This window comes from Furipterus horrens, unplaced genomic scaffold, assembly GCF_987537825.1.
Source record: "Furipterus horrens unplaced genomic scaffold, mFurHor1.1.pri manual_scaffold_11, whole genome shotgun sequence".
In the NCBI taxonomy this organism is placed as follows: domain Eukaryota; kingdom Metazoa; phylum Chordata; class Mammalia; order Chiroptera; family Furipteridae; genus Furipterus; species Furipterus horrens.
Window position 1 is genome coordinate 4,910,185 of NW_028327181.1, and position 14,094 is coordinate 4,924,278.

The 14,094-nt window shown below is 38.5% G+C and overlaps 1 protein-coding gene across 5 annotated transcripts in view; it reads right to left on the bottom strand.

Annotated features, from left to right (window-relative positions):
• The window catches only part of TMEM116 (transmembrane protein 116), a 99,550-nt gene that overhangs the window by 67,738 nt on the left and 17,718 nt on the right, over window positions 1-14,094 (bottom strand). For all 5 annotated transcript variants that reach the window (XR_016513939.1, XM_090290731.1, XM_090290730.1 and 2 more), the window contains exons 5-9: window positions 7,702-7,806; window positions 3,840-3,892; window positions 2,571-2,654; window positions 2,092-2,230; window positions 213-357 (exon numbers count right to left, since the gene is read on the bottom strand). Coding sequence is in view for 4 of the 5 variants with exons in the window: in XM_090290731.1 (XP_090146857.1) it covers window positions 213-357; window positions 2,092-2,230; window positions 2,571-2,654; window positions 3,840-3,892; window positions 7,702-7,806 (526 nt within the window). In the remaining variant the exon portion in view is untranslated. The remainder of the gene's footprint in view (window positions 1-212; window positions 358-2,091; window positions 2,231-2,570; window positions 2,655-3,839; window positions 3,893-7,701; window positions 7,807-14,094) is intronic.

Sequence of the window (14,094 nt, forward strand, 5' to 3'; positions counted from 1 at the left end):
TCATATCAGGTTGCATCTCATGTCTAATTATCTTAATTTCTAAAACATAAGAAGTTTAAGGTCGGGAAAAACTGGAAATATGGGTGGTATCAACTTAACTTTTATAAGCCAAACAGTAATTAGCAGTCAGCCTTCTTAGTGAAACCACTTTGCCTGACCAGAATCCAGTAGTGCCCTCTTCATTGCCCAGCTCTTTCCATTTAGATACCCACCTGGGCCCCAGCAGCAAAAGAAGGCCACTGGGTAGAAGCGCACTCGCTGCTCTGTGATGTGAATCACTGCCCACTGTTCACTTCCCAGAAAGCCAGTCGATTTCACAAACTTCTTATACAGTGTCTGGGTTTGGATGAGTAAGACCTAGATAGACATGGGTACAGCAGTGAGTAGTTTGCCCAAGGCTTAGTAATTTCCCAAGTCTACCCTCCTATCATTTTAGAGCAATCATTCTCATCGGCTCTGACAGCAGGAAAGGCCATTCTTCTGTCTTTATTATCTGAGACCAGGCTTCTTCTGAAAGAAAATTATCTTCAGAATGAACCTTTTTGGCTACAGAAATGGACAGATATTAGCCAAATTTGTTGTTACCATGTTCAAAACATGAACCTTACATCAGCCTTCAGGATTTTTTTTCTCACTGAGGCTGATCACAATATGCATGAGAAGTTAAAATTAAGATCTAACCAGACCCTCTTTTAAAATACTTTATTAGAGATTATGTTAGAAAGTGCTCTATAGTTAATATTCTTAAAATAAATACTTCAGCATTGTGACTAAATTTAAATTCTCAACTCTAAGCCAAAAAATAAAAATAAAGAAACATTCTTGCCCTTAGATGGAAAATAGACGGTTTTCTCCTTCCTTTTGAGACTATTTTTATAGGATTTAGCTAATGAAAGAAATATATGTCAGTTCAGAAGTCCAATGTGCTTTTTGTGCAGAGTATATTAGGTAGTAATATTGGTAACGAACCTTACCAGATTTGAAACTTTTCCCTAATAATCCAGATCCAAACTCTAAATCAACAACTAATTACTTAAGTTTAGCTATCTAGTTTCCTTTCCCCACAGACATAGGAATCGAAAGGAGGCTTGAACTTATTTGAGAACACTTAATGGCTAATAGAATCAGTTAATCATTTGTTGACTAAAAAGGAATCAGAATGCTAATTCTGAATGTCCTCTGAAGCTTGGGTTATCCTAAAGAAGCAAACAGTAATCCCTAGGGTACCAGGCTACCTCTCTTGTTAATCAGTTCTAAATATAAACCATCAAAGCCTTTTTAATATAAAATAATCACTGTACACTCTTTACAAAGTTGCTGATTTGAGCTACGCTATCTCCATAACTTACATTTAAATTATCAAAGGAAATTCTCCACAATTATATTTGGTTCACATGTGCTAGTGTGCTAGGAAACAAAACATATTTGTGGGATAAATTTAGTCTGCAGGTAGATAGTCTGTAATCCCTGAAGTAGCATATGAAAAGAAGAGAAAATGATACTGAAAAACAGATATGGCAAATTAGAAGGCATATCTGCTTGCTTACTGATTTTGTACTAGCAGTTATATATAAATAATGTATTGTCACATAGCTAATTATTTTAATTGCTCTGATGAGCATTTGATAATTGCCTGAGTCAGTTAGCAGCTTAACACAAGTTAGACATAACATAAATGCAGATTGATAGCTAATAAAGAATTGAAAAAGGAAAACTCTTTCATTATTGGAAAATTAAAACAAAGCTCATGTCCTATGTTCCAGAGTGTCATTCTATATAACGGACATACTTGACACATACTAGCTTTCTGCTCTGATCCTCCATGAGGATCCATAAGAACATATATTAGTTCTAGAATGAGGATAATTTGCACAGAATGAATACAAGCTCTTCTTCCCACTCATTATTTGATCTTGGGAAGTCCAAAAGACTGAGGCAGTAATTAAATTGTCACTATCTCCTAGCCATTTTCTTAATTCTAGGACTATAGAAAGCGACTCTCAACCTCGTCTTTCCCAGGCCTTGGAAGTACTACCCCACCCCGCCCTACCCCTGCTTCTTTCCGTAAAGGCAAGTAAGGTAGCACCGTACCACAATGATGAAGAGGCTGAACAGAAAGCTGGCCAGGAAGACGGTGAGCCCATAAAAATAGAGTGTGCTACAGACTGACGCGTTGGCAGAAGGCAGGAGATCAGCCATGGCTGATGGTGGTGAGTGCATCAGGATACACCTGCGAAGAGAAGCAATGGACAAGAGTACTGCGACAGATACAGACTAGAGAGATTCCTAGAGTGCAACCGAAATTCGTGAGTAGGCAATTTTACTTATCATTTTGCTAATCCTTGTCCGTAGCACCTTGTTCTTTCTCAAAGACACATTATCTTCTAGTAACTTTGTGTTATATTTCCACTTATGTATTTTCAGCCTTGACTACATGTTATTCCATAGCCCATTTAAATATGAGCACCTTGGTCAGAATGTATGTAGAAAGTCTTCTTCCATCTCTACTTATATAAAAGAATAGGTGTTGGCTCACTGCCATGAGAATGATAGATTTGGTCCTTACTCACCTGTGGCTCTGGCTAAAGTTGCGAAAACATTCACTGGCATTGCCCAAACAGAATACAGGTATCATCAATAGCAGAGGTATCAGGCTGGGAGAAAAAAGACTTATCATTCTAGTATTCAGACTTTTTCATGCCCTTTTCCATTTGCAAAATAGTATCCTCTTCTTCTCTCATCTTCATCACCCCACCACTTTCCACTAACACATACACATTTAATTTCTCCAAGAAAAATACCCCAAAAATCTTAAGTATACCTTCTTTTCCAATTTTTGGGGAAGTGAAGTGAGGAATGCATTATGTACCTGGGTAATGAACCCTAACAGAGTTTCATAAAGAGTCTCTGGAGCCCTGGCTGGTGTGGCTCAGTGGACTGAGCACCAGCCTGTGAACCAGAAGGTCGCAGGTTTGACTCCTGGTCAGGTCACATGCCTGGGTTGTGGGCCAGGACCCACATTGGGGTGTATGAAAGGTAACGGATCGATGTTTCTCTCCCTCTCTTTCTCCCTCCCTTCCCCTTTCTCTAAAAATAAATAAATAAAATCTTTAAAAAAAGACATGTGTAGTCAGATAAAAATCCAACTGGGGCAAAGTGGAAGAATAAATTTAACAAGGAGCTCTGTGCTCACTTAGACAGTTTCACTTTCCATGGTGACCAGAAATAGCTTCATTCTCATAAATCCCTTCCTGGGAGCTTTTCCAAAGTTTACCTTTAAGATTTTATTTATTTACTTTTCAGGCCGGCGCTCAACCCACTGAGCCACACAGGCCAGGGCTCCAAAGTATACCTTTAAATAACCAATTACTTATCCAGAGGGAAAGATCCAAGAGTAAAAGTTACAAAATCTAAAACCAACTTTGTCGTGACCACTTAGGTGAGATCCAGACCCTTCCTGGGCTTAATAATTTAAAGGGTCTCACCCAATGTTATGAAGTGGATGAGACCTTGAAAGCAGCCTATTACTACTTTTATGATATGTGAAAAGGAATTAGAAGTCCAAAGACTTAAACAGACATATTTGAAGGTCACATAGAATTGATAGCAGAATTGAGGCTAAAATCCAAATCTGTAACTTCAATCTGTTTGCCTATCCTAACTGAGAAAATGGAGCCAAAGATCACATATTTGTTGCTTCCTACTCAGAAAGGCTCTGTGAGGACAGAGGCATGATAGACTCAGTGGAAATAAAGGACAGTGTTCTCTGATTTGTTCCCACCTAGACCCCAGAATAATGAGAATCCACATTTTGCTAGGAAAGAAAGCAAAAATCTTACCTTGATGAAATGATGGCTATCTGACCAACTCGACAAGTATTATCTATTATAACCTATGAAAAGAATAAATGTGAGTAATGTCTTAGGATACTGCCAATCATATAATAAATACTAGGTCATCATTTACCACTTAACAGAACAAAAATTCTCAAGACCCAGCCTGCTTCAGTTAAGCAACATTTAATATAAAATTTAATGAAATAGTTCCTCAGCACTGGAGATAAGAGAGTTTTATCCATATTATTATATTATAAAAAAAGACAACAGCCACAAAGAGAACCTGCAGGAAGTAGCTTAACATGAGATTTGGATACCAGAATGAATTCTCTTCAAAAGAAAGGCAAATGTAAAATCACGCAATGTTCCATCTTCTAATAACAGTTCAGTCTTCTTTCATATCCAGGGAGGAATGGGCTTTTCACGCCTTATGGGTGGAGTGAAAGTCTCATGTAAAAGATGACCAGCAGAAAGCATAATGAGCCAGGGTTAGTATAATAAGGGCAGGGTGAAATAAACCCTTTGGATTATAAGCCCTTCAAGACTTGTTAGATTCTAGAAGAAAGAACATTTCAAAAACCTCCAGTTGTGTTAGACACTGTGAACCAAACTACAAAAGAACGATCACTACCCATTAGGAATTCATGGTGAAAGATTTTGAACAGAACACCTTAAAGAGATAACAGAATAGAAAGCAAGGCTGGTTGGTTGGTTTTTCTATTTTAAGGTAGCAATCACGTGGAATGGCATTGTTAGGGATCAATAAGCATTAAGCAAGCAATTAATCAATAATCAGAGATGCGTGATTGATTTGCCTTAAGAACTGCGAGTCAAGAATAGCGAACGATATCAATCTGGAGACCCAGTGCTGACTTCAGGTAAAACGGGAAACAGGTAAAACTAGCCTTTGGGACCTTCTTCTAGCCTCTTTCCATCCGGTGGGTGGCTGTCTGTGTTTAATTCTTGTTCTTACCTGGATATCAATGAATCTCTGTTAAAAAGCTTACTGATAAAAGTTTAGGGCAGAAGTCCCACTAGGGTGTTTAAAAGAGAACTCAAAAGTAAAATTGAAAAATCAAGGCTCCGGGTAGAAAGCTGTAATGACAGAATAATTGGCAGTGGGGCTCAGTATTTTGGCCAGAGGTTACTTCTCGGCACTAGTGTCAGAGCATGTGCTACATAAGGAAAGTACGTGCTTTAGCATGAACATAAAGCAGAATATCATACATGACAGCTAATCTTATGTCTCCCCCTCCCTTTTCTTCAAAAATGAATTTGTTCTCCTGCAAGGAGCCCAAGCCTAAAAAAATAATATTCCCCGATGTTGTCCCCATCCTTGGCTTCTGGTTCCACTGTGGCCGTTTCTTCAGGGAATAACTCTGCAGCAGAACAACCTCTCCCAATTCTAGTCAGTCCCTTAGCTTGGGAGTGAATGAAGACATTGAAAACCTGAAATACTGCCCGTGAAAGACTGTTGAACTTCTTAAACATTCATCTGCCTGAAGGGAGGAAAATCAGTTCCTCTGAATTACCTTCTAGGATTCTAGGATTCTAGGATTTTGTAGACAAACTCATAAAAAGATACCCAGCTATGGGCATGGGCCATTTCTAAATTGTAGGGATTCAAGAGAGTATACAAATTTAAAATAAAGAAGAGTAAATATATCTGTTGAATCCCCAGAAGTAAACAAGAGAAAAGGACACCAGAATGTAGTTCTGTGCTTTTCAAGACAATCTAATTAAATTAAGATTAAACACAATTTAAAATTCAGTTTCTCCATTACACAAGCTACATTTAAAGCACTCAATAGCTGCACACGGCCAGGGGCTACTGAACTGGAGAGTACATAAAATATCTGCACACTGCAAAAAATTCTACTGAGTGCTTATATGGCCTGCAACGGCTGTCCAGGACGCTGCATGAGAGGTCTCTGCAGGTTGCTTGGCTCCATGATCTCCCCTCACAGCAAAGAAGAAGAAAGTCTGAAGAGCATTCTGTGCCTCTGCGCTTCTCCAACAGCGTGTGGCTAGAAAAGCAATTCTTCTCTTAGGAAGAAAAGGATATCTTCTGAAGTCAGTCAGATTACGATTTGAGTATCATAGCATTTTAGAGCTAGGAGGGACATCAAAGGTCATACAGACATCATTTTATGGAAAGGGAGATGATATGCCTAAGGCCATACAGGAGGTCAATGACAGAACTGGGTCTAGCAGACAGATCTCCTGATTCACCTTCAAATACTCTTTTCATGATGTGATAGTACTACTTATTTATTCAAGAAATATTTATTACGTTTCAGCATGTGCATGACAGCACAGCACTTCCATTTGTCCTGGAACTGATCTGTAGGCTCTAGAGGAAGATATATTGGGAGGCTTTCATGATTCATTTACTCCATGGCGCCCTTTAAAAAAAATCCTCTCCAAAAACCACAACAGAATAAATACTGTTATAGAAATAAGAAGACTGGAATATTTAGTAAAATATGTATAGTAATAATTAAACATATAAAGACATTTAAATAAATGAAAATTGCTAACATCATAAAAATGCCTTCTGCTAAGATAACTTAATGATATACCGAGTCAGAAATAAGAAACAAAGTATACTATACAATGGAATACTATTCAGCAATAAAAAGGAATGATTTACTTATACAATGCTAGAGTGGGTATACTTGAAAAGCATTATGCTAAGTGAAATGTGAAATAAACCAGACATAAGAGACTATATATTGTATGATTCCATCTATATAAAATGTCCACAAAAGGACAATCTACAGAGACAGAAAGTAGATTAGTGGTTGCTTAGTGCAGAGAGTGGGAAGGGGATTAACAGTAAATGGGCATAAAAGACTTTGTTGGGGTAGAAAACATATTCTGAAACTGTTTTATGGTAATGACGGTACAATCTGATGTTTATTTTTTAATTGAATTTATTGAATGGGGTGCCATTGTTAATAAAATTATGTAGGTTTCAGGGGCACAATTCTGTAACACATCATCTGTGTACTGCATTGTGTGTTCACTGCCCCAAGTCAAGTCTCCTTCCATCACCATTCATCCCCCTGTACCCTCTCCTACCTCCCCCACCCCCTGTCCCTCTGGTAATCACCACACTGTGTTGTCTGTTATGAGGGTTTTGGGCTTTTTTTTTGCTTAATTCCTTCACCTTTTGATAAGTTTACTTTAAAAATCATTGAACTGTATACTTAAGTGAATTATGTGATATGTAAAATACACATACACCCACACAAGAGTCCAGATGTACTGACTTAGTGTTCACCTTTCTTGAATAATTGAAATGCTAAGACAGTGCCCAAAACTTTGTGAACCAAAGAAGGAAAGACAACTAACTGCTCTTTGGGTTAATCTTGTTTTCTGATTACCATACATTAATTCCTCTGCCCTTCTGCAAACCAGTATCTGTTACCCACACATACTGAAGAAATACAACAGAGCAGAACACACACTCCCTTTCCAATACCTGTTGTTCAAGTCCCAGGTTATCAAACTGAGCACTTTTCCTGACTCTTCACCAAGATCTTTTTCTTTAGCAACAGTGATGGACTGGCATAGAGCCAAGGAGGATTATTTCCCTTACTAAATAGTACCGGCAGGAGTGGCAGTACTCTACATAATGTTTCCTTTAATTTAATCAAATCCTTTTTTTTTTTTTTTTTTGGTGATTTGAGAGAAGAGCAAATTGTGTCAACAGGCTAGAAACTCAGTGAGAACATGGTTTTTCTTTTATTAACCTCCATGAATTTACCCAGCCATTGCTGAGTGCTTACACTGTTTACCAAGGATACGTGGGTTTGTTTCAGCATACTGTTTTTAACTATTAGCTCTGAATAAAACTTACCACGGAAAATGTGCTCTGTCCACTCTGGGTGTGTTTCATCCTTAGCTCTTTGTACAGATACCAGATGTAATTGATGGTGTAGAGAAATGAGGAAATGTAGAATATCTAGGTGAAAATCAAAACATCCCATCATAACTGCCCCATTCTGACTTCCTTCTATTTATTCCATCACTTTCTACTACAGGAATCCCACCTGCTGTTCTATTAGCAACTTGCCGTCTACTATCCACACCATGTAAAACAGAGGACTTATACCCACGTCTACCAAAAGCATGGCCCAGCAGCGTCATCTTGTCCTTTCAGCTGTGCAGAGGAACCACAGCATTATCCGGCTCCTCTCACCCAACCTTTTATAAAGATACCATAGAATCTTCCTCTATTTTATTTTTTTAATTGAAAATGCCATCAGGATTTCCATTTCCATTTTTTATTAAATTGATTGGGGTGGCAGTGGTTAATAAGATTATATAGGTTTCAAGTGTTTATCTCTGGGATACACGATCTGTATGTTGCTTTGTGTTCCCACCACCCAAAGTCAGGTCATCCTCTGTCACCAAATATTGGACCTCTTTTACCCTCTATTACCACCCCTCAAATCGCCTTCCCCCTGGTGACCATCATGCTGTTGTTACGTGTCTGTGAGGTTTGTTTTTTTTTTTCTTGTTTGTTCATTTGTTGATTTCAGTTTTAAATGAGCAGAGAACCTGAACAGACACTTCCCCAAGAATACATACAAATGGCCAACGGATATATGAAAAGATGCTCAACTTCACAACCTATTAGGAAAATGCAAATCAAAACTATACTGAGATACCACCTCACGCCTTATAGAATGATATTATCAACAAGATAAGTAATAACAAGTGTTGGAGAGGTTGTGGAGAAAGAGAAACCCTCATTCACTGCTGGTGGGAATGTAAACTGGTACAGCCACTATAAAAAAACAGTATGGAGGTTTCTCAAAATATTAAGAATAGAGTTATACCGTATGACCTAGCTACCCCTCTGCTGGGTGTCTACCTGAAAAACTGGAAAACATGTATTCGCAAAGACATACACTCCCCTACGTTTATTGCAGCTTTATTCATAATGGCTGCATGGAAGCATTTCTATTTCTAATCATGAAAGCCTAGGCTATTCGAACCAACCTTTCCATTCAGAGGAACTAAACATGCTAGCTGCTATTGGTGCTTTCTATTTATCACTGGTTTTTAGTAATTTGCTTATGATGTGCCTTGGTGTGTTTTCTGCATGTTTGTTTGTTTGTTTCTTTCTTTTTGAGATATAATAAAATGTAATTGTTTTTGTTTTGTTTTTAAATTTATTTTAATTTTTCAACTACAGTTGACATTCAATATTAATTAGTTTTAGGTGTACAGCATAGTGGTTATCTGCATGTTTCTTATGCTTGGTTTTGTTAAGTTTCTTGTATAATAGGTTATATTTTCATCAAATTTGGAAAATTTTTGATTATTTATTCAAACATATTTATCTAATAACTTTGAGTTTTTTAATCCAACATTTGAGAGAAATGAAGTAATTTCCTCCAAGTTACATGTGTCTCCAACATTGGAAGTAAAATTTGATAGGTGATTTGATTCTCTTGTCTTCCCCTCTCCTCTTGTCACTTAAAGAGAATGGCCACTCTATGAGGAGGAAACAGAAGTCTTAAGAAGCAATAGGTAATGTCATTTACGCCCAGTAGAGGGAACCAGGATGTCATTATACTCACATCTGATCGATTCCTCCACCCTCACTCTAGACACATAACATTCTAAATTTGGCCTTACAGTTTTCAGAAAAAAATGTGTTCAAGCCTAAGAGATATTATTGTTAATAACTCTGATCATTGTGATTAATGTCAACATTCTTCAATATAATTATAAACTTATCATCTTAACTACTTTGTATTAATTTTTTTTGAGGAACTCAAGACTCATCAACTCTATCATTTTTATTTTCCTAAAACCCCAGTGAGGCAAACAGTTATTGAATAACTACCATGGATAAAAAAGAATCTCCGTGTGCTTCTAGTATAACATGAAAGACAAACAAGAACCTTCTACTCAGTCTTATATTTGTATAATGCTTTATAACTTAAAAGCACTTTTACATATAGACTGACATTTCATCTTTTTGTGATTAAAAAAACAAGCCTATAATTGAATTCATTTTTTTAAATTATATTTTATTGATTATGCTATTACAGTTGTCCTGATTTTTTTCCCTTTGCCCCCCTGCACCCAGCACCTCCCCCTCCCTCAGGCAATGTCCCCACCATTGCTCATGTCCATGGGTCATGTGTATAAGTTCTTTGGTTGCTCCATCTCCTATACTGTACTTTACATGCCCACGGCTATTCTGTAACTACCTATTAGTACTTAAACCCCTCACTCTTCACCCATCCCCCACACTGCCGTCTCACTTGGCAACCATCAAAACGCTCTCCATATCCATGACTCAGTCTCTGTTATTCTTGTTTGCTTAGTTTGTTTCTTAGATTCAATTATTGATAGATATGTATTTTTTGCCATTTTATTGTTCATAGTTTTGATTTTATTTTTCTTAAATAAGTCCCTTTAGTATTTCATATAATAATGGTTTGGTGATGATGAACTCCTTTAGATTTTTCTTGTTTGTAAAGCTCTTTATCTGTCCTTTGATTCTAAATGATAGCTTTGCTGGGTAGAATAAGTGTGGCTGTACGTCCCTGCTTTTCATGACTTTGACTATTTCTTGCCAATCCCTTCTTGCCTGCAAAGTTTCTTTTGAGAAATCAGCTGACAGTCTTATAGGAACTACCCTGTAGGTAACTAACTACTTTTCTCTTGCTGCTTTTAATATTCTCTTTATCTTTAATCTTTGGCATTTTAATTATAATGTGTCTTGGAGTGGGCCTCAATGCATCCATCTTGTTTGGACTCTCTGTGCTTCTTGGACTTGCATGTCTATTTCCTTCACCAAATTACAGAAGTGTTCTTTCATTTTTTCAAATAGAATTCCAATTTCTTGCTCTTTCACTTCTCCTTCTGGCACCCCATAATGCAAACATTGGAACACTTGAAGTTGTCCCAAGACTGTTTACACTATCATAGTTTTTTTGGATTGCTTTTTTCTTCTTGTTGTTCTGTTTTGTTTTGTTTTTTCTGCTTCCTTATGTTCCAAAGCATTGATTTGATTCTCAACTTCATGCACTCTACTGTTGTTACTCTGTAATTGTTCTTCATTTCCATTAGTGTATCCTTCGTTTCTGACTGGATCTTTTTTATACCATTGAGGTCCTGAATAAGTTCCTTGAGCATCCTTATTACCTGTGTTGTGAACTCTGTTTTGACAGATTGCTTATCTCCATTTAGTTTCTGGAGTTTTGGTCTATTCTTCCATTTGGGCCATGTTTCTTTGTCTCCTCATTTTGGCAGCCTCCCTGTGTTTGTTTCTATGTATTAGGTAGAGCTGTTATGACTCCCTGTCTTGGTAGCATGGCCTAAGGTAGTAGGTGTCCTGTAGGATTCAGTGGTGCAGCCTCCCCTATCACCCAAATTGGGTACTTGAGGTGCACCCTTATTCTGAGCTGAGTATACCCTCCTCTTGTAACTGAGCCTTGATTGCTGTTGGAAGGTTAATGGGAAGGATTTACCCAGGCCAGTCAGCTGCAAGGACTGGCTGTGACAACTTACCACCAGCCTCCACCCTCTGTGGAGGATCAACTGTGCAGGGGCAGGGCGGTGGTGTGCTGACATGGTCTGTAGTGGTCCACTGGGTGCGTGGGCTCTGAGGTTTCCCAGGTGGTGCAGGTCAAGGTCAGTCCCCACTTTTGCTTTTCCTGGTGCCACCTGACTGGGCTATAAAACAACCTGAGATGGTTGCTATACCTGTGGTGCGCTTGGAGATTCCGAGGCAATGCCAAGTTGTGAATCTAGGCTGGCTGCTCCTAGTGCCAGGCCTGGGGCCACTTAGCAAGAGGTATGGGGGCTGAGGGCTCACTGATGCCAGCTATTGCTCATTTGAGAGGATTTAGGACATCGTGAAGCATGAGCCAAGACCATCTATTCACATGGAAAAGTTTCTGTTAACAACTTGGGTGGGTCTGTAAGTTGAGTGGGATGGAGTCTCAGAGGATTTCCAGGGTGGGGCAAACAGTGTTAGCCAGGTTCATGGAGTCTCAGATATGGCACCTGCTTGTCAGATCTGTGGCTCTGTGGGCCTCTACCCCCCTTTCTGTGTGGGAGAAAACTGTCCCTCAGCTCTCGCCTTTATGCCAGACACTTCAGTTCCTCCCTTTATGCCATTGGTGCCTTTCAAGCTGCTACCCCTGTGCTAGAGCTCAGAGGAAGTAAATCTAAGTAGGTGGGTCCATGTGTGGGTTCTTTAAGAGGAACTGCTTGGGACTACAGAAGTTTCTTCCACCAGCTGAGTCCCTGCTGGCTTTTGCAGCCAGAAGTTGTGGGGACTTATCTTCCTGTCACTGGAACTCTGGGCTAGGGGGCCTGGTGTAGGGCTGTGACTCCTCACTACCAAGATACCCCTCCCAAATTTTTATCCACCACACGAGGGTGTGGGACCAGCTCATTCTGTGTCTCTATCCCTCCTACTAGCCTGGATGGATATGGTCTCTTTAATTCTGTAGTTGTCAGACTTCCACTCAACTTGATTTCTGATGGTTATGGTTGATGGTTGTTCTATAATTTAGTTGCAATTTTGATGTGGTTGTGTGAGAAGTCAAGCTGTGTTTACCTAAGCCATCTTAACCGAAGTCTTTAATTAATGTTTAAAGTGATTTACTTAAGGTCTGTTACAAGGCAGAAACTATTTTGCGTCTATTATTAAATTAATAAAAAACCAATGTGAGAAGTTATTTGCCTAAAATCTCTCCTATACAAGCATAAAGCAGACCCAACAAGGTAACTCAAGTCCTGATTTTCGATCAGATCATTTTTAAAAAAATTGAATCCTGAGACTAAATGAGACCTCAATGATTTTAGTTCACCCTGTTACATGATGGACATACGTAAAACTATCTCAAACATGTGGTTTTGTACTTTTTTGTAAAATTGTCTTCAAAAGATGGCAGCTCAAGCTTATTGTAGAAAATAAAGATACAGTACAATCAAGTATTTTTGAACAAATTACTGCCTCTGTGTCAACAGAACCTATTTTCTGAGCAACAGAAAATAATATAAGAGAGTTTCACTCTAAGGTAGATTCTAGATGTCCCAAAACACTTAAGAGTGACAGGTAAAGAGTGACAGGTCTATCACATGGACCTAGGATACAAGGGATTTTGTGGTTGCTGTTAAAGAGCACTTACTCCTAACAAAGGGGATTGATCATGATACAAATCTGTTCTGCCACAGATCTGACACAGTGCAATAGCAATAATCAGATGTCGGTTAGCATATCATGGCTAACAGAGTAAAAGCTAGCCCAGGGGCTAGAACCAGAAATCTACCCCAAATAAAAGGGCCTAGTGCCTCTAAGCTTGGGATTAAATCCAGGAAAGTGAGCTATCTATTGGAAAAAGTTCCTTTGAACTTCTATTAAACCATTAGAAGACCCTAAAAATCACAACAATAATGTCATATAAACCCCCAGCCACTGTTAAATTTAGGCCTTGGAATTAGGCTAAATTGAAGAGGTCAGAGAGGCAGTGAGAATACATTAACAAGCAAAGATGAGGAAAACCAATTCTAGGTGAGGGGTTATTTTTAATAGATCCTACTTTCTGTTGCCAGGTATATTCAGAAAGTTATGGATCAGTAAGTATGTGCAGGAAATGAAAGGCCTGCAGGTAAATTCTGTTCTTAAGGAAACAGGCAGAGATCCTATTTTACCTTCAAACATAATGATAATAACAACAATAATTTATACTAAGGGCAAGCATTTTGCATATGTTATCTAATTTAACCTTCACAAGAACCCTAAAAATCCTATCATTGCTCCTATTTTACATGGGGAGACTAAGACTTAGGGAAATTAACTTGTTCAAAAAAATCACACAGCGAATAGGCACCAGAGCTTGGATTTGAACCTAGGTATGTCTGACTCTAAACTCTATGCCTTAACTCCAAGCCACAAACTTCATGCCATTTGCAATCCAAACCGGTGTTTCTAAAGCAGCTGACTAGTATAACTCCCAGGAAATTAAACTGGGTTCATTCACTAAGAAAAGATGACTGCTGACACTTCAACCTGTGTCAAAACAGACACTAGAGTAGACAAGAGTAAAGAGAGAGGCTGACCAGGACAGTGTCTGGTACTGACATCTTTCCCTTACCTTGTCTCTCCACAGCAGTTATCTCTGATAAAGATAAATATTAGCACAATGCTCCTAGACCCTTTTGGGAAAAGCATTGCATTTATTTCTGATCCCAAGATTGATGTGGGGAGAATCAC